Source organism: Trichechus manatus, unplaced genomic scaffold, assembly GCF_000243295.1.
Source record: "Trichechus manatus latirostris isolate Lorelei unplaced genomic scaffold, TriManLat1.0 scaffold00040, whole genome shotgun sequence".
Classification (NCBI taxonomy): domain Eukaryota; kingdom Metazoa; phylum Chordata; class Mammalia; order Sirenia; family Trichechidae; genus Trichechus; species Trichechus manatus.
Genome location: NW_004443976.1, coordinates 16,598,726 through 16,619,877, shown reverse-complemented (window position 1 = coordinate 16,619,877; position 21,152 = coordinate 16,598,726). Strand labels below are relative to the sequence as shown.

The 21,152-nt window shown below is 40.7% G+C and overlaps 1 protein-coding gene across 1 annotated transcript; it reads left to right on the top strand.

Moving 5' to 3' along the window:
• Positions 1 to 12,799: 12,799 nt before the first annotated feature.
• LOC101357795 (olfactory receptor 1A1-like) lies at positions 12,800 to 13,964 on the top strand. The gene has a single exon (XM_004376138.2). It carries the CDS (start codon positions 13,035 to 13,037, stop codon positions 13,962 to 13,964), a length of 930 nt encoding a protein of 309 aa, XP_004376195.1. The 5' UTR covers positions 12,800 to 13,034.
• The last annotated feature ends 7,188 nt before the right edge of the window (positions 13,965 to 21,152 follow it).

The window sequence follows — 21,152 nt, the reverse complement described above, 5'->3', positions numbered from 1 at the left end:
GGAGTCAGAGATTGGAATATGTAACAGAATATTAGAAGCTGCCGAAAGAACTTCATAAGAAGTCAGCCTGCTGGCTGAAAGATATTGAATCCATCAGCCACTCCTTGAAAACCCTGTGGGGCAGTTCTGCTCTGTCCTAGAGGGTCACTATGAGTAGGAATCTACTTGACAGCAACAGGTTTTTTTAATAATAGCCATTGGTCTTTTGAATTTCCCTCAGTAAGTGCATGCCATTGGCCTGAATGCAAGACTGAACTGGAGCCAGAAGATGATGCAGGAGTTCTATTAGGGGGTCCTGCTCCAGTCTTGGACGTGGCATTCCCAATATTACTGAGAAACTTGCAAGTATTAAAGACCTAAGTGTATGTGAAAGCCTTATGGTGCACCAGGAAGAGAGTTCAATAATGAATCCAGTGAGATGCTCAGGAGATGAGCAGAAAATGAAGGTGTTGTCATGATTGAATTGGGTCCCCCAAAAATGTGTGTATCCATTTGGCTGGGCCATGATTCCTAGTATTGGGTGATTGTCCACCATTTTGTCATCTGATGTGATTTTCCTATGTTTTGTAAATCCTGCCTCTATGATGTTAATGAGGGGTGATAGACGGCAGTTATGTTAATGAGGCAGGTCTTAATCTACAAGATTGGATTGTGTCTTGAGCCAATTTCTTTTGGGATATAAAAGAGAGAAGTGAGCAGAGAGACAGGGGGACCTCATACCACCAAGAAAGCAGTGCTGGGAGCAGTGTGTCCTTTTGGACCTGAGATTCCTGCACAGAGAAGCTACTAGTTCAGGGAAAGAGAGATGAGAAGGACATTCCTCCAGAGCTAACAGAGAAAGAAAGCCTTCCCCTAGAGTTGATGCCCTGAATTTGGACTTTTAATCTACTTTACTGTGGGGAAATAAATTTCTCTTTGTTAAAGCCATCCACTTGTGGTATTCGTTATAGCAGCACTAGATAACTAAGACAAAATTTGGTACCAGGAGTGGGGTGCTGCGCTAACAGATACCTAAGATGTAGAAACAGTTTTGAAACTATGAATGGATAGAGGACTTGGAAGGAAGTGAGGAGAACTGTTAACAGCTGAGAACCAGTAGCAGAGAACTGGCAGCAGCAGAACCAGGAGACCAGCACCAGATAGCGCTGGATCCAAATGGTGGAGTGAGAGAGTTGAGTGCCTGCATGCAGGAGGCTTCCTGGTGGAGTGGGGTGCCTCCAGGCACTTATCGGTGGAGCTACAGACCTTTGGAACACTTGCCCCAGCAGGGCAGACTTGGGCAAAGAAGCCTGAGAGGCCAAGAGGCCAAGGAACAAGGAAGCAGAAGCTGAAGAGACAAGAGCACAGGAAGCCGAGCTGCCTCAGTCTCAATAGATATGGCCTTGACCTCCGGGGTTTCAAAGAGTGGAGCCATGGCCTCTGGTATTTCTTAGGGTGGAGTTACTGCTCAGATGGACTAGGAGAATGGTGCTCCTAAAATCAAGGGAGCAGAGTTGAAGTCCCAGTGGGCCTGGAAGGTGGAGTTGAAGCCCAGGGCCGAGGGGCCTCCACTCAGAATCTGGAGAGTGTGGTCAATACCTAGAGTCTGGAGGGCAGGGCCATTGTGAAAATTGTCTCAGAGAACAGAGGATTATTTTCAAAGCCTTGAGGGCTAATGTAATGTGTTCTGCTGACTTGCTTGGTGCCTGTTATGCCTTCTTTTCCTCCAGTTTCTCCCATGTGTAATGGAAATGTCTAGCTTGTGCCTGTTTGGCCATTGTACCTTTGGAAGCAGATAACTTGTATTCTAGATTTCACATAAAGACGTGTTTTTGGATTTTGGACTTGGAGTTAAGACTTTTGCTATGATATGATGGGGTGAATGTGTTTTGCATGTTGCAAGGATATTATTTTTTGGAGGCCAAAGGGTGGAATGTCATGGATTGAATTGTGTCCCCCAAAAATGTGTATCAATCTGGCTGGGCCATGATTCCCGCTATTGTGTGATTGTCCACAATTTTGTCATCCAGTGTGATTTTCCCATGTGTTGTAAATCCTACCTCTATGATGTTAACGAGGGGGGATAGGTGACAGTTATGTTAATGAGACAGGACTCAATCTACAAGATTAGATGGTGTCTTGAGCCAATTTGTTTTGGGATATAAAAAAGAGAAGAGAGTAGAGAGACAGGGGGACCTCATACCACTAAGAAAGTAGTGTTGGGAGCAGAGTGTGTCCTTTGGAACTGGGATTCCTGTGCAGAGAAGCTCCTAGTCCAGGGGAAGATTGATGAGAAGGACCTTCTTCCAGAGCTAACAGAGAGAGAAACCCTTCCCCTGGAGCTAACACCCTGAATTTGGACTTTTAGTCTACTTTACTATGAGGAAACAAATTTCTCTTTGTTAAAGCCATCCACTTGTATTTTTGTTATAGCAGCACTAGATAACTAAGACAGGCATAGAGAAAAGACAGAAAATAAATCTGTCAAAGAGCCATCTTTGCAATAAGTGGAGGCTTTGATCTGAGAGGGTTACATCCAGTGGGCCCCAAGAATTTGAGGAGACGGTTCTGGGCACAAAGGGCCCTTGCTGGTACCTGGGCTAGGCGGCTTTGTGACTTCTTGGGGATGCTGAAGATAAATATTTCACCAGCATCCTGCCAACTACACCATTAAAATGTCCTAGAGTAATCATCCGTACTCTGATCAGTATAAAACTGAGAGATTTATTGAAGTAAAGAGACAGCTCAAGCCAGAGATAGACTGAATTCCATGCGGTAGAACCAAGTAATCCAACATGATGACTCAGTAGTGATGTTTTATAAGGGAGAAACAAACGACATGAAGTATAGTACTTGATTCGTATTCACAAACTTAGATCACTGAAAGACATTACTTGATTAGTAATTACAGGCTTAGATTATCAAAAGACATTACTGAATTGGTAGTAGATCATTTTAAGATGAGTCTTCCTGTGGTGGGAACTCGTAAGGCAGGACTTTCTGTGGCGGGAACTCAGAAGGCAGGACTTCCTGTAGTAGAAGCTTGTAAGGCAATTGGCTTTAAAAAGATCTATGTGTCTTTCTTAGATTGGTTACAATGTAGTAATCATAAGGTTATGTGATGGGGGCGGGGATTGCAGGGTAGTTTATGTCATCATTACCAGCATTCCTCTCTCAGTGGAGTCTCAGTGTCATTACATCATCATGGCTAGACATTTCTTAGTTTCATGATCATATCTGCACAGAGAATGGCTGTTGCTAGGGTAGAAACAGAATTAGCCACAGAGGAGTTGCACTCAAACCTCAAGTCAGCCACTTCAGATCTTCTCAGGAACGTTAAATTTTAAAATTCCCTTACACAATAGTATATGTCTCCATTCATTTAGATTCCCTTTAACTTCTCTTAGCAATATGTTTTTGTTTTCTGTGTAGAGATCTTGCATATTTTTTGTTATATTTTTCCTAGATATTTTGATGTTTTTGATGCTATTGTACTTCCAGTTGTTTGTTGCTTACATACAGAAATACAATTGACTTTTTATTCACACCGCATATCCAGCAACTTTGTCAAACTGATTTATTAGTTCTAATTGTTTGTAGATTCTTTAGGGTTTTCTATGCACACAATTATGTCTTCTGTGAATAATAACACTTTTATTTCCTCTTCTATTTTTCAGTGTTAATACTTTTTCTTTCTTTTTCTTGCCTTCTGGAACTGGCTAGGACAATGTCAAATAGGAGTGGTAACAGTGAATATTTTTTCTTGTTTCTGACCAAGGGGAAAGTATTCAATATTTCACCATTAAGTATGATGTTAGTTGAAGAATTTTTGTAGATACTCTGTCAAATTAAAGAAGTTCCTTTCTATTCCTAGTTCGCTGAGAATTTTTGTCATAAATGGGTATTGAATTTTATTCTCCCTTATTTTGTTCCTGTTGTAAATTGTGTTGATTGATTTTCTAATATTAAACTAACTGAATTATTAGGAAAAAACCCTGAGATGATCATCAACTTCTGTTTTGGTTAGCTCTTATTGTGTTACAAACCACCTTGTTGTCATCTCTGGCCTATAGAAGATGCTCACTTCAATGTTCTTGAAGGATGGTGGTGGCCCCCTCACTAAAGTCTTTCCTGATGCCTTGTTTGAAGGCCTTCCTGAGAGGTATGCTTAGGAAGGTATGAGAATAATTTATTAACTAACAAATTAATTTCAATATTTCTGTTTCCCTTTGGTTTCTTTCTGTTACACAATGCAAGAGGAGTTATGGCAGTTTAAACTCATTGACTATAGGTTAATATCGAGTCCAGGCCTCAATTAGCTAGCCTAGAAGACTACTGATGCCTCTCCCAGGCATTTCAGCTAATACAAAATATCCCAAATTCTGGATGAGTGCACCCATGTAAACTAATTTGGACTAACTGAGTCTTATATTTCATCTTCCTTGGTCTTACATCCTTAGAATTTGCTTCCACACATGTTCTTCAGATGCCAGCTGCTATCTCCTCAGGAGCTGGCCTAGTACTGCCCCATCTAGGATATGTTGAGAATTAACTCTTGGAGTGGTGGGGATAGGTCAAGAGGAGAATCACCATCACCTTGTGAGACACTTGGTACAGGTGCTCTCATTGAAAGACTTCTTCGGGAAAGGGTGACTCCCTCCAACAGTGGGAGTTGAGGTGAGCGTAAGGCTGCCTAAGCCAGAAAGGAAGTTTCGGGGAGATTGGGGGTGGGGGTAGGGCAGGAGTTCTTGGCATTGTCTGTGAGTGCCCAAAGATAACTCTTAAGAGCCACTATGTCTCCTCAGGGCACAGCCGGTGGAGTGCGTAAATGAGTCTCAACAATTACTCTCACTTTGGCCTGAATGAAGACCTGGGGGAGTTGTGCTTCAAGAGTCTTTATAACCTAGTGAATAATTCCAAATTGTCTCTATGCTATAACCCAGGCTGCTTCCTTGAGGAGGAAACTAGAGTACTCATCTTCAAGTCCATTCAGAACAGCTCCAGACCCACAGGCCCTGCCTGTCCTTTCTGCTCCGTGGTTGAAACACTCAGGGCTGTCTCCATATCATTCTGGTCCTGTCTCCTCCACCTCAGAAACAGAGCAGGGACCTACTCTTCAGGCCCACTACTGACCCTTTCTCCATCATGCTCATCAAGAGGAATGTTGACAGGAGCTAGATTCCTGGCTGTAAATTTCCCATTTGTGGACGAGGAGTGAAGGCCACAGGGCCAGGACCCTTTGGGACAGCATCTAGCTCAGCACAGACTTCTCAGATAGGGTTGTTGACGTTGAAGAAGAAAGTCTTTATGACATTAAGGGATAGCTGGCTTTTGACTGAGCACTTATTATGTGTCAGCAACTGCATTACATCACTATCTCCTTTGACCCACCCCAAACCCAAGAGGTAAGTTCAACTATTATATCATTTTTATTAGATGAAAAAAGAAATGGTGAAATGAATTGCCTAACGTCACAGAGAGAAGTAGTGGCAAATCTAGGACTCGAATACTTGCCTGACTTCAGAACACAAGTTCTCAAACAGGAGACAAATGAGGGTTAACACAGGCAAAGGAAACAGAGAGAGAGAAAGCCCTCCTCTTCACTTCTCCTCCTCAGAGCATCCTGCTTTCCCTTTTCCATATACAGTCCTGCACCAGCAATCATAATAATTAACCAAAAAAACCTGGAAACAGGGCTTTAGATTTTATCTGACAATTCTTTTCCTTGGGCTGTTGGCCATGAAACTGGGATTAGCAAGGTGTAGTTCTGATTTGGTTTCTCGGACCTAAGCTGTACCTCCTGAAGTAATATCGTGAGTGTGTGTGAGTGTGTGTGTGTGTATGAGAGTGTGTTAATGCCTGAGTGTATACATGCACACACACAAGCACATTGTATTAGAGAGGAGCTACAAAGCCACCTCCAGTTGCAAATTCAGTGGTGCCTCTTAAGGGATCCCTTCAGAAATGTATGTTATTTCATTGTCAATGCACTGATTGCACCAAGGAAATCTCAAAGCACTCAGAGGACATGTCTTTGGTCGAACCTGCTGCCCCCAAAATGCCAAGGGGAAGCACTTGGCCTCTTTTGTCCCTCTGAAGCTGTCCTCAGTACCATCACACTCATGAGGGATCTCAGATCACAAGTAAATTTTAGTGGCGCAGCATCATCTGGGATTCTGGCTTCGGTCTGGAGAACTTGAGGCTCTCACTCTTCCCCTAGCGGCCATGTTGATGCACATCTTTACTCCTATTCCTGGGATTATAAGGTTCTTTTACCTCCTTCTCCAGGGTTTCAGCAAAAATCATCTCTCCCCATGAACACCTCCTGACATCCAGCACTGTGGATCTCTAACCACAAAGTCAGGGGCTCAGAAACCTCTCACTTCTAGTTCTCTTTCCGTTTCTTTAGTTCCCACCTTGATTATAACAACAACTTGTCTTATTCTGGTGCTGTTTTTTTTTTTTTTTTACATTATTTAATTCTTTTTTTGTTTTTTTTTTTAAGCACCTTGTATTACCCTTGCACCAGATTGTCACTCTAAAATGTTGCCGTATTGGTCAGTAACTCAATTTATAGGTCCAAATAACTGTGTTAAAGGTTGCATATCTCTATTACCAGAAACGGCTAGTGGAACCCACATCTGCTAGATTAATTCTTAATACCTAATGAATAAAGTACAAAATATTTGCTTTGTCTTAAAGCCCTGCACAGTATAAATCCAAACTTCTCTTCCAGTTTGATTTCTTCCTACTCCCCTGCCTGTACCCTCTGCTCCTGCTAACGGTAGACAATACTCTTTTGCCTGAATTTATACTCCATTGTCTGAATTCTGTCCTTGAGTTTTTCTCCGTGATAAGGATCTTGAACTTCATCTGTTAGGTAATTAGTAGACACTGATTTTAAAGAGAGAGACATTTCACATTTGCATTTTATAAATACAATTCTGGATTCAGTAAACAGATGTCTCTATAAAGAAGCCTCACTGAGAAAAGAAGGACAGCGATAAGATGAAGTGGTTTCTAGAAAGCGTTACAAAATTAAGAAGACTCATTTAATGACAAAAGAGGCTGTAGTATGTTTATTAGTTAATGGGAAGGAGCAGGTATTGCTGTAGATACTAGAGAGAGAAAATACAGCAGCTGAAAGAACTGATGGAGCAATATTGCTAAAGAAATAGAAGAGTATAAGACTGAGAGCTACAGTGCAGTGAATTACTTAATATGGTCCTTTTAGATATTCATGGTTTCATAATGATTGGTAGGATTATCCAAATAAGGTGCTTGTGGCCCACCAAGGGCATTGGACAGCCTACTAATAATGGAAATAAGGTATATGGAACACTTGTGGGGGTGGGACCATGCAAATAAGGTGTATGGGATCCTAACAAGGGTATTGGTCAGCTTTGCCATCCTGCTAGGCTTAAAAACAGAGCCAATCCCGGAGCAGAGAGGGACTTCACTACCACCAAGAAAGAAGAGCCAAGAGCATAGCTCATCCTTTGGACCTGGGGTCCCTGTGCTGAGAACCTCCTAGACCCAAGGGACAGAGAGAGAGAGAGCTGTAACACCAGAAATGGTGCAAGACAATGAGAAGCAGAGACAAGCATGGCAGAGAACTGGCAGCAGCAGAACCAGGAGAGCAGCAGGAGACGGCACTGTGGGCTTCCAGGCACATGGAGCAAGAAAGCTGAGCGCCTTCAGGCAGAAGGCTTGCTGGTGGAGTGAGGTGCCTCTGGGCACTTGGTGGAGCTAGGCTTGCTGACCTATAGGGCTAGAGAACTGAGCACCTTTGGGCCGAGTCTTACTGGCAGAGTAGGGTGCTTCTGGGCACTTATCGGTGCAGCTCAAGAGCTTTGTAACACTTGCCCGAGCAAGTGAGTCCCAAGTCCTATGAGTCCGAAGAGGCCGAGGTCCAGGGAGACGCCTGCCTATCGGTACGGTCAAGAAGCTGTCCTGACCAAAGAACTGTATCCTGAGTTGTTCCTGACCCTGAATTGTAACCTGGCACTTCCCTAATAAACCCCATAATTGTTAAGTATTGTCTGTGAGTTCTGTGTGGCCACTGCAACAAATTATTCAACCCAGTAGAGGAGTAGAGAGTGCTGTGGGAGGGATAGCTAGTGTAGGAATTGGTAAAAAGGTTGGAGAAAGGAGGCATGTCTGACCTCTTCTTCATAGGAATCAGCCTTCGGCTGTTGATGCTGATAATGATTCTCTGTCCTTCCCCTTGTGAAGTTAGATGAGGCGGTCTGATGCTGCCGCCATGCCATTTTTATAGTTGGCACTGCTTTTTACAAGAGCATATGTGTGGATTACACTTTTATTTTGGGTCTTGGGAGAAAAAGAACAGGATGGAAGTTTATATATGGAATTATGCGCATGGGAGAATATTAGGGAGTTATTCCCTTATGGGGTTAACTTTCTCAGCCAAGAGAGAAATGACAGTCAGATTTCTAAGAGAATTTTGATGCAGGGTGTTGTGGTGAGTTTGAGGAGAATGGCAAAGGTTTCATGGACTGCCATGGAGAATGGGGAGACGGAGGCTTGCTGAAGAGTGTTGAGCTTCCAAATGGAATTGAACATCGTGAATTCTAGCCCCAAGTTTGTTGTGATTCCTCCACTATTTACTACCCAGGAATAACTAGTAAGACTGGTCGCCATGGAGTCCATTCTGACTCATGGTGACTCCATGTGTGTCAGAGTAGAACTGTGCTCTACAGGGTTTTCAATGACTGATTTTTCGGAAGTAGATCACCAGGCCTTTCTTCTGAGGTGCCTCTGAGTGGACTTCAACCTCCAATATTTCAGTTAGCAGCCAAGTGCATTAACTGTTTGCACTACCCTGAAACTCTAAACCAGTTGCCAACAAATTGATTCCAACTCAATGGTGACAGATTGTCTTAGGGTTGAGGTTTTGTTAAAGAGTGGGTGACCAGGGGGTGCAGGCTGGGAAGGGATGAAAGTGCCACAACTGAGCTGATTGCCTGAGATGCAATAACAGGTTATAAGACTGAGCTGGAAGGAGTAGATTGGACAATTGAATAATGTTAGCAAAAGATTGTTAAAATCTATCCCTACTTGCATCCACTTACCGTTTGCTTCCTCTAGCCTGAATCTTTCTTCTGTTCCATCCTTCTCCCTTAGCATGATAAATAAGCTCCCATTTATCCTTAAACTTTTCACGAGCAACACTCTATCTCCTACCCTCAGTGAAACATGGATTTCATCACCCAAACCTATGAAATCTTTATTTTAAATGAAATTTGTTTATTATGATATTGTTAAAACATCAGAAAGACAAAGAGAATAACATAACAAGAACCCATTATCTAGATTTAACAAGTATAACATTTGGTCATATTTGCTCCAAAAATTTTAAGGAAATAAATAGTACAGATGCAGTTGAAACCCTCTTTGTTCGCTCTAAAACCTCCCCCCATACACACCAGACACAATCACTATTCTGGAGTTGGTAGTATACTCCCATTCAGGATTGATGCTTTTACTACATCCCACTCCAACTCATAGTGACCCCCATAGGGTTTCCAAGGCTGTAAATCTCTACGGAAGCAGACTGCCACATCTTTCTCCCGAGGAGCCGCTGGTGGTTTTGAACTGCTGACGTTTCTGTTAGCAGCCGATCACTTTCTTCAATGGATGGACCATTTCTAAGTTTTCTATATGACAGTATACATTCTTGTGAATGTCTCCTTGAGCACATGTGATAGCGTTTCTCTAGGGTCTAATCTCCAAGTGGAATTGCTGGGTCAGAGGTGTTCGAATGTTCAGCTTTGCTAGAGATTAAAAACAAACAAAAAACCTGTGGTATTTTGATTGGGATTGCATCAAATTCATAGGTAAATCGAGTCTTTTTTACCACATTGAGTCTTTCTATTAACACTGCATATCTCCCCATTTATTTAGGTATTCTTTTTTGTTCTTAAGCAAAATTTTGTAATTTTTTTTTGATACTGGTCTTGGACCTTTTTTGTTAGGATTATTTCTAGATTCCTTGAAGTTGCTGTTGCTATTGTGAATGGGGGGGGGATCTTTTAAAAATTATATTTTCTAATTTATTGTTACTTTAGTATAGGAAACTAAGAAACAGTACTGATTTTTTAAAATGTTGATTTATCTCCAACAAACTTGCTAAACTCTCTGTTTATCTAGAGATTCCTTTGGATTTTTTTTTTTTTTTGGTAGACAACCATTTTTTCTATGACTTCCATTCACTTTGTTCTTTCTTTCCAATCCTTATATGCCAAAATATTTTCTAGTGCTCTTTTCACAAGCAGGGTGGCACATCAAGTGTTTTCTGCAGAGGGGTCAAATGAAGCTCCTTTGCTTCATGCAGATCTGTGACCGCATCTCCCGTACCAAAGGGGCATCAACATGCCACACCCCAGCCCTTAGGGCCTCATTCCTGGTAGGAAAACTCAAGGGCCACTACAGCTTCGTATAATGTTCTGAGAACATCAGTTGCTTCAAATTGACAACAGTTCCATCCTAGAATTACATAGCCAATTATGCGTCTCTTTCATTTGTCACATCAGATTAGATTTCTGGCCCATCTAGTTAGGCAGATTGCCTTTGCCAGTGACCAATATAAGTGTACAACTCTTGCTTTAAGCTTCTCTTTGTTTCTCATACATAAAACCAAACCAAACCCATTGCCATGGAGTCAATTCCGACTCACAGTGGCCCTACAGGACAGAGTAGAACTGCCCCAAAGGGTTTCCAAGGAGCGCCTGGTGGATTCAAACTGCCAACATTTGGTTGGCAGCTGAACTCTTAACCACTACGCCACCAGGGTTTCCTTCTCAGACATAAGTACTCCCATTTGTTTTGCTTAAGTTCGACTATGTGTATTTTTTTTACATTTATAATTTATCTAGAATTTCTATGTGTTTTAATAAGAATGAGACCTATTGACATCAGCTCAGTCAGTCATGTTGCCAAAAGCTCCTCCTCTGAAATCTTACACTGCCATACATATGAGTTAACCATAGTTTCTAAGCCCTTCAGCTTTTCTGAACCCTTCCAACCCTGAGATATTAAGTATGATTTTGAATGAAGATGGGAAAGGGCATTTCAGGAGAAGAAACCAAATTGCTTTAGATTCAGAGGTGAGAAAGTACTTCACATTTTGGGGAAAAATAATTAGACCTGCATCCCCTGTCCCTAGCATTTAATTCACACGTGCAGTACAGGAGACACTGAGAATTGGTAATTGAATTAATTATTGAGTACAGCTCTATTTAGAAAAATTAGTGAGTTACTTAGGATAGCCTAGACTACAGTAACAAATAAATCTCAAAATGTATAGTGGTTTAAAGAGAATAAGTTTATTTTTCTCCTGTCATAGTGGGTATTTTTGGTGGTGGGTGGCTCTCCTGGACACGGAGAAGAAGGAGCACTGTTGTTCATTCCACCATGTGACTCCACTAGCCCATTCAGTCTTCTGCCATGTGCACCCAGCTGGCAAAAGGGGAAAGAGTGTGGAAGAAGCCTTGAACTGGAACACACCAATGGATTGGCCAGAACTCAGTCCCATGACCTCATCTCACTGTGAGGGAAGTTGGGAAATGTAGTCTAGCTGAGTGCCCAGAAAGAAGAGAATAACATGGATTTGGGTGAGGAGCTAGTAGTCTCTGCCATAATTCCTGGGTCCCAGACTGCAAGATGGATCAAAGGGGAGGGAATCTGTAGTTAAGCTGTTAAGGGAGCGTTACTGTATTCCTGGTAGAAGATGATGATTGTCTAAGCTAAAGCACTGATGCAGTAAGTAGAAAAATAGAGTTAAGTAAGACATGTTTTAAATGAAGAATCAACAAGATCAGATGTAAAGGTAAGGGAAAAACTGGGTGAATGTGCCTGTGAGCACCCAACATAGAATAAATCTGGAGTCAACTCAAGAAATATTGAGTACAAAGCTATTAGTGTCAACAATGAAAAATACTCCACAATAATCTCCTTGAGGAGATAAAAATGAACAAGATGTGATTTTCCTCCTCAAAAAAGCTTGCAGTCTACTTAGGTTGGACATGCAGAGTCCAGGGTTTGGTCAGACATGTTGGGGGGATGACTGAACATGGAAATATGGGAGAAATCAAGTTTACAGATTGAGGCCTCAGAGTCATTGGCAAAGTGGTAGTGGAAACCACTGTGGAGCTGGATGAATCACCAAAAGAAATAATGAAGAAAGGGAGGTGAAGACAAAGAAGAAAAACATTAAGGGTTTGAGGAAGAGATAAAACCTATCAAAGGAGACGGCAAAAGTGTATTTTGAAAATAGAACACCCGGAGGGGTGTGTGTGTGAAAAATTTACTAGGCTGGTTTTGACAGGACCTATACGCAGTGATCCCTGTGATTTACAACTGATTGATGTCAGCATAGATACCTGTCACCTCCTGGGCTTTGGCTCACTCTGAGTTTGGTCAGTGGACCAACTCCTAATTGTCCAGAATAGTCCTTCTATGGACACACCCATTGCACTGGAGTGTTTTTTTCTTAGATTCCAAAATGCTGTCCTTTCTTTATCATGTGTAATAAAATTAGTGTGTGATTCTGGCTTCTCTATTAAGTTGTAAGGCAGAGACTATGCCTCAATTCACCTTCTTTTCTCCAACACAATGCCTGGCACAGATGGCATGTTTAACACCTATATGTTGAATAAATGAATAAATAAACTCTATTTTTCTCAGATTGGTCATTTTCCATGAGGCCTAACAAAATGTTTAGAAAATGGTATATGAAAAGTTAATTATCTGTTAAATGATTAAGTCCTGGGTATTTGAGTTGTGGTTCTGTGTTGGGGAGGATGAATTCACAGATTGCTCACTTCTTAGACATGAGTTTCTAGATGTGACTGACAAATAGTCCCACTGACCAACAGGGATTTTTCTCCCCCCAGAATATTGGCTGTCTCTGGATTTAGTTAACCCTGGTAGAAAGCGAGCTGATCTATGGAGTCAAAAGTGGTAAATAAGGAAGATCATCAAACAGTAATTTCACCAATAATTCTGGATTCTTCCCCTTTCATGCTGAAGGCGCCATGAGGGAAGAAAACCAGTCCTCTACCCTGAATTTCATTCTTCTGGGAATTACCAGTCAGCAGAAGCAGGAAGATGTCTTCCTCATGTTCTTCCTGTTTATTTACCCCATCACACTGATTGGAAACCTGCTCATCATCTTAGCCATTCGCTCTGATGTTTGCCTTCACAACCCCATGTACTTTTTCCTTGCCAACCTCTCCTTTGTTGACATCTTTTTCTCATCTGTAACCATCCCTAAGATGCTGGCAAACCACCTTTTGGGCAGTAAAGCCATCACCTTTAGAGGATGCATAACACAAATGTATTTCATGATTGCTTTGGGTAACACAGATAGCTATATCTTGGCTGCAATGGCTTATGATCGTGCTGTGGCCATCAGCCGACCTCTCCATTACACAACAATTATCAGCCCAAAGTTTTGCATCCTGCTTGTTGTTGGGTCTTGGGTAATTGCAAATGCCAACACCCTCCCCCACATTCTGCTCACAGCTAGTCTGTCCTTCTGTGGCAACCAGGAAGTGGCCAACTTCTACTGTGACATTTCCTCTTTGCTCAAGTTGTCCTGTTCTGATATCCACTTAAATGTGAAAATGATGTACCTAGGGGTTGGTATTTTCTGTGTACCATTAATATGTATCATTATCTCTTATATTTGGGTCTTTTCCACTGTTCTGCGGGTTCCATCCACCAAGGGTGTGCTCAAAGCCTTTTCTACCTGTGGCTCCCACCTCACAGTTGTTTCTTTGTATTATGGGACAGTGATGGGTATGTATTTCCGTCCTCTGACCAGTCACAGCCTAAAGGACGCAGTGATAACTGTGATGTACATAGCAGTCACCCCAATGTTAAATCCTTTCATCTATAGTCTGAGAAACCGAGACATGAAGACTGCCTTGGGGAAACTCTTCAGCAAGAGAATTTCCTCATAAAACCAACGTGAGGTCATACATTGGGGAGGGTAGTCACCATTAAGCATGCACGTAAGAGTCCAGCTCCAATGTCATCCCCCTCCAAGAGCCATCACTGATTTTTCCAGTCCGAAAATTCCTCTTCTCAGAAATCTTGTAATAGTTTGATAAGACATCTTATTGAAATTTTCACTTGTACACATTATTGCTCCTTTAGGCAAAGTGACAGCACAAGGATATTAGGTTTATTTCCCAGTTATGCTACTGACTAGCAGAGTAATGTTAAGAAAGTATGATCACTGGCTTCCACATCTACCTACTGGGAATAATAATCTCTGCCCTGCCTCTGTCATAGATAAGCCATAAAATGGGAAGAGATCTTCACAATACATACACAAGACAAAGAATCTCTTGGATATTAAAAAAAAACAACAACAACTTAAATCAACATACTTCCTCATTTCAAAACTTACTACCAAGCTACAGCAATCAAAACATGTGGTACTGGCATAAGGACAGACACATAGAGCAATGGAATAAAACTCACAGTCCAGAAATAAACCTATACGTCCATGGTCAATTGATTTTTTTAAATTTAATTTAAATTTTTTGTGAAAATACACACAGCCAATCTGTCCCTTGTTCCACATTTCCTAGATGTGAAGATCGGTGACATTGGTTACCTTCTTCACATTGTGTCAATATTCTCGTTCTAGTTGTTTCACTCCCATTTACTTACTCTGTCTTCACCCTAACCTTTTAAATCTATGCTTTAAAATAGCTGTTAACCCTTTGGTCTCATGTAATTTTTTTTTTTTTTAAATGCAGTACTCAATGTGGACAATCTTTTTTCTTTGGGCTAAACTGTTACTTAGCTTAAAGGTGACTTCAGGGGATAATTTCAATTCAAAATTTGAAGAGCAATTCAGGGTCATTGTCTCTGGGACTTCTCCAGCCTCAATAGGTCAAATGACTCTGGATTCTTTAAGAATTTAAAGTTCTGTGCCACGTTTTTTCCCCTTTTTATCAGGATTCATCTGTTGTATTCCTTATCAGAATGTTCAGTAGTAGTAGCTGGGCACCATCTAGTTCTTTTGGTCTCAGGGTGGAGAAGGCCATGGTTCATGTAGACAGTTAGTCCTGTAGACCAGTTCCTTCTATGATTCTTGGGTTTCCTTCTTTCTCTTTTGTTCCAGACAAATAAAGGTCAATAGTTGTATCTTACGTGGCTGCTTGTCAGCTTTTAAGACTCCAGACACTACTCACCACACTGGGAGATGGAACATAAACTTTAAAAACTATATTATGCCAGTTGACTAGGTTGTCCCATGAGATGATGGCTCTAAGCCTCCAAATCAAGAGAACTAATTCCACGGGATGATTGGTTATGTCTAATTAGTATCAGCATCTGTAGCCCCTCTCCCCACTTTTTTTTGTTATGTGGTGCAGCTGGTTAAGAGCTTGGTTGCTAACCAAAAGGTTGGCAGTTGAAATCCACCAGCTGCTCCTTGGAAACCCTATGGGGCAGTTCTACTCTGTCCTATAGGGTCACTATGAGTTGGAATCGACTTGATGGCAATGAGTTTGGTTTTGGTTTTTTTATTGTTGCAAAACCATGCATGACCTAGCATTTGCCCATTCATCTCTTTTCCCTTTGTACACTTATTGATAACAGTTACATCAGTCATGCTGTGCAAACTTCATCCATGTTAGGTGCCACCTTTCCCATTTCTATAAACCAGAAGTGACTACCTAGAGAGTACTTCTGCCTCCCCCAACCCCTGGTAACCACTAATGAGCATTAGTTACCGTATATTTACCTATTTGTGTAATTTCATAAAAGTGAGAACATACAATATTTTTTTTTGTAATTGACTTATTTTGCTCAATGTAATGTCCTCCAGGTTCATCCACATTGTAAGATGTTTTGGGAACTCATTTTTCTTTATCACTAAGTAGTATTCCATTGTATGTATGTACCGCATTTTATTTATCCTTTCATCCATTGATGGGCCCTTAGGTTGTTTCCATCTTTTTGCAATTGTGAATAGTGCTGCAATGAACATAGACGTGCATATGTCTGTTCGTGTCACTTCTATTAGATCCCAAGGTATATACCTAAAAGTGGAATTGCTCAGTCATATGGCACCTTTAGCTCTAGTTTTTTGAGAAATCACCAGACTGTTTTCCACAACAGCTGTACCATTTTGCATTCCCACCAGCAATGGATGAGGGAATTGATTTTGATAAGGGTGGCAATACCAGTCAGTGGGGAAAGAATAATCTTGTAAAAAATGGTGCTGGGACAACAGGATATCGACACGCAAAAAAATGAACTTGGACCCGGTTATTGTTAGCTGCTGTTGAGTTGGCCCCAGACTCATGGCAACCCCATGTGTCACATAGTAGAACTGCTCCATAGGGTTTTCTTGGCTGTAATCTTTCTTGCAGCAGTTTGACAGGTGTTCTGTATGTTTCTATAATGTTCTCAAATCACATAAGGTATATGTCACTATTATGCTTTCATATACATCTCTTTAAGCACTAATAATATGAATTTAGAAATCGAAATATGTGTGCTTTTGTGAAGCTCTCTAACATTAACTATAAATCATTAGAAACTTGTACATCATTAAAAGTTATCTAGAAAAAATTGAACTTAGACATAGAAGTATGTGAATTATGTGAAGAATGTAAACAACCTTCAAGTTGACTTTGCCTAACATGCTGTGATTGAAGAAAATATAACTAGTTAATCTTTGTAAACCCACCAGAAGACATAAATCTAAACAGCCTCCTTAATCTCTAACCTTGAAGAAAAAGATGTGACATTTGGCTAATTTCTAACCCTGGAGAGAAGACATAACCTGCTAGCCTTTGATGTCACACTGGCCCTTATTGTGTGAGGCCAAGGTGAAAAATTCACATATAAGCTCTGAATTTCTGCTCACTCACTGAGAGAAGGCAAAGATGGAATCTCCCTCTAGAGTCTGACTCTGAAGACTGAGACTCTGGACTGAGGTTCTGTCCATTGCTGCCGACCTTGGACCATAACTACAAAGGACTTTCACTAAGTTGAAGCCTTGATCAAGCCTTCCTCCTAAGATGACTTGTAAAAGGTAAAACCTTAAAGTCTAAAGATTTGGACTGTAACCATTGAACAACGTTGTAATTATAATTGTTAGTTCTGATTCTCTGGTTCTAAATGAATGTCATGAGATCTTACTTGCGTGCCTTGCCATGACTGTCTTGCAGTAAACTAAATGAGTTTATGCATTTCAAACCTGAGTATTTCTCTATTAATTTCTAATATTAAAATCTACACAACACCAGGCATTTCTTCTGGAGATCCACTCAGTGAGTTCCAACTGCCAACTTTTGGGTTAGCAGCTAATCACAAACTACTTGTGCCACTCAGTCTTCTTACCTCACACCAATATAACAACTAACTCAAAACAGGTCAACAACCTAAATATAAGAGCTAAAACTATAAAACTCTTAGAAGAAAGCATTGAGGTAAATTTTCATGACCTGGGATTTGCCAGTGAATTCTTAGATATGATATCAAAAGAAAAACAACAAAAGAAAAAATAGATAATTGAACTTTATCAAAGTTAAAAACTTTTGTGCATCAAAGGGTATTATCAAGAAAATGAAAAGACAACCTACAGAATGAGAGAAAAAAATTATAAATCCTGTATCTGATAAGGATCTAGTATCCATAATATATAAAGAATTTACAACTCAATAACAAAAACACAAACAGCCGAATTTAAAGATGGACGAAGGACTTGAATAGACATTTCTCTAAAGAAGATATACAAATGGCCAACGAGCACATGAAAAGATGTTCAACATCATTAGTCATTAGAGAAATGCAAATCAAAACCACCATAAGGTACCCTCAGACCCACTAGAATGGCCATAATTTAAAAAATGAGAAATAAGTACTGCTGAAGATGTGGGGAAATTGGAACCCTTGTCCACTGATGGCTAAAATGTAAAATGGCGCAGCCACTGTATAAAACAGTTTGGTGGTTCTTGTAAAAGTTAAACATAGAATTACCACATAACTCAGCAATTCCACTCCTGGGTGAAAAAAACCAAAACCAAACCCGTTGCTATCAAGTCAATTCTGACTCATAGCGACCCTATAGGACAGAGTAGAACTGCCCCATAGGGTTTCCAAGGAGTGCCTGGTGGATTCGAACTGCCAACCTTTTGATTACCACCTGTAGCACTTAACCACTACACCACAAGAGTTTCTGATACTCCTAGGTATGTGCTCAAAATAATTGAAAGCAGGGACTCAAACAGATACTTGTACGTCAGTGTTCATTGCAGCATTATTCACAATAGCCAAGAGGTGGAAATAACCCAAATGTCCTTCAACTAATGAATGGATACATGAAAGGTGGTATATTCATACAATGAGATATTATTCAGCCATAAAAAGAAATAAAATATTGATACACGGTATAATGCGAGTGAACTCGAAAACACTATGCTAAGTGAAAAAAGCTAAACACAAAAGCCCACATACTGTATGATTCCATTTATATGAAATCTTTATAATAGAGATAGAAAGCAGATTGGTGGTCACCAGGGGCTAGGGATAGGGCAGAATGGGGAGTAACTGGTAATGGGTATGGGGTTTCATTTTGGGGGTGATAAAAATGTTTTGGAGCTAGATAGTGGTGGTGGTTACCCAACATTGTGAATGCACTGAATGTCACTGAATTGTTCACTTTAACATGTTTAATTTTATGTAATGTGAATTGCACCTCAATCAAAATTAAAAAAAAAACAAAAACTAAAAGTCAATAAGATACTGCACAAACAACCCAATTATAAATGGTCAAAACACTTAAAAAGCCCATCTTAAAAGGTGATATACAAATGGTCAAGAAACGTATGTAAAAGCGCTCAACCTCATTACTCATCAGGAATTGGCAACTTAAAACCACAATGAGATAATAAGATATACCCACTAGGGTGGCTAAAAATTACAAGACTGACAATACCAAGTGTTAGCAAGGAGGTAGAGTAACTGGAACTCTCATACATGGCGGTAGGAAAGTATATTGGGACAACCATTTTGGAAAACTGTTGGGTGGTATCTATTTATGCTATGACACAATTCTGTGGTTGTTAGTTGCTGTCACGTCAGTTCCGACTCATGGCAATCCCATGTGTGCTGACTAGAACTGCTCCATAAGGTTTTCAAGGCTGTGACCTTTTGGAAGCAAATCACCAGGCCTGTCTTTTGAGGCACCTCTGGGGAGATTCAAACTAACAACCTGTCAGCTAGCAGTTGAGTACGTAACCATTTGTGCCACCTACGGACTCTTACAGCAATTCTACTCCTGTCTATATACCTGAGGGAAAGGAGTGCAGTGACCACCAAAAGACATGTACAAAAATGTTCATAGCAACTTTATTTATAATAGCATCAGCTAGAAACAACCCAAATTATGGAGAATGAAGAAAGAATTTGCAGTTGATTCATACCATGAACAAACTACTAATGCATGCAACAAAATGGATACAGCTTACAAGAAAATGTCATATGGAAGAAGTTAGACAAAAATGTATGATTCCAATGATATGAAGTTCAAGAACAGTGAAAACTAGTTAAATGTGAAGAAATCAGAAAGTGATTATGTCTGAGGCAAGTAGTGACTAGGAAAGGCCATGGGGAATATTCTGGATTCCGGTTTGGAACTATTATGAATAAAGTTGTCACGAACACTCTTGTACAAGTCTTTTTTTTCTTTTCTTTTTTTATTATTTTTTTGTTTATTGTTGTAGTTTAAGTGAAAGTTTACATTTCAAGTTAGTCTCTTATACAAAAATTTATACATACATTGTTATGTAACCCTAATTGCTCTCCCTATACTGTGACAGCACACTCCTACTTTCCACCCCTGATTTCCCGTGTCCATTCAACCAGCTCCTAATCCTCTCTGCCTTCTTATCTCACCTCCAGACAGAAGCTGCCCATTTAGTCTCATGTATCTACTTGAGGTAAGAAGCACACTCTTCACGAGTAACATTTTATGTCCCACAGTCCAGTCCAATCTTTGTCTGAAGAGTTGGCCTCAGAAAAGTGTTTTAGTTCTGGGCTGATAGAGAATCCAGGGGCCAGGCTTTCCGGGGTTCCTCCAGTCTCAGTCAGACCATTAAGTCTGGTCTTTTTACTAGAATTTGAGTTCTGCACCCCACCTTTCTCTTGCTCCATCAGGGACTCTCTGTTGTGTTCCCTGTCAGGGCGGTCATTGGTGGTAGCTGGGCACCATCCAGTTCTTCTGTTCTCAGGCTGATAAAGTCTCTGGTATATGTGGCCCTTTCTGTCTCTTGGGCTAATACTTTCTGTGTGTCTTTGGTGTTCTTCATTCTCATTTACTCCAGGTGGTTGGGACCAATTGATGCATCTCTGATGGCCGTTTGCAAGCTTTTAAGACTCCAGATGCCACTCACCAAAGTAGGATGCAGAACATTTTCTTAATAAACTTTCTTATGCCAATTGACCTAGATGTCCCCTGAAAGCATGGTCCCCAGACCCCTACCCCTGCTACTCTGTCTCTTGAAGTGTTTGGTTGTATTCAGGAAACTTCTTAGCTTTGGTTTAGTCCAGTCGTGCTGACTTCCCCTGTAGTGTGCTGTCCTTCCCTTCACCTAAGCTAATTCTTGTCTACTATCTAGTTAGTGAATAACCCTCTCCCTCCCTCCCCACCCTTGTAACCATCAAAGAATGTTTTCTTCTGTGTTTAAACCTTTTCTTGATTTCTTCTAATAGTGGTCTTATACAATATTTGTCCTTCTGTGACCGACTAAATTCACTCAGCATAATGACCTCCAGCTTCCTCCATGTTATAAAATGTTTCACAGCTTCATCGTTGTTCTACTTGTACAAGTATTTTTATGGATATATGTTCTCATTTATCCTGAGTAAATACCTATCAGAGGATTTCCTGGTCATCATTGTTTGGTGCTGTCAAGTTGGTTCTGACTGCTGCTTCCATGGGCATTGATTGTGGAGCCAAGTAAAATGAAATCTTTAACAAGGTCAATCTTTTCTCCATTTATCATGATGTTGCTTATTGGTCTAGCTGTGAGGATTTTGGTTTTCTTTATGCTGAGGTGTAATCCATACTGAAGGATGTACTCTTTGGTCTTCGTCAATAAGTGCTTCAAGTCTTCCTGGCC

Bases quoted from the DNA above. Each gene is read 5' to 3' on its own strand.
- LOC101357795 (XM_004376138.2), top strand. From the start codon at position 13,035: ATGAGGGAAGAAAACCAGTCCTCTACCCTGAATTTCATTCTTCTGGGA.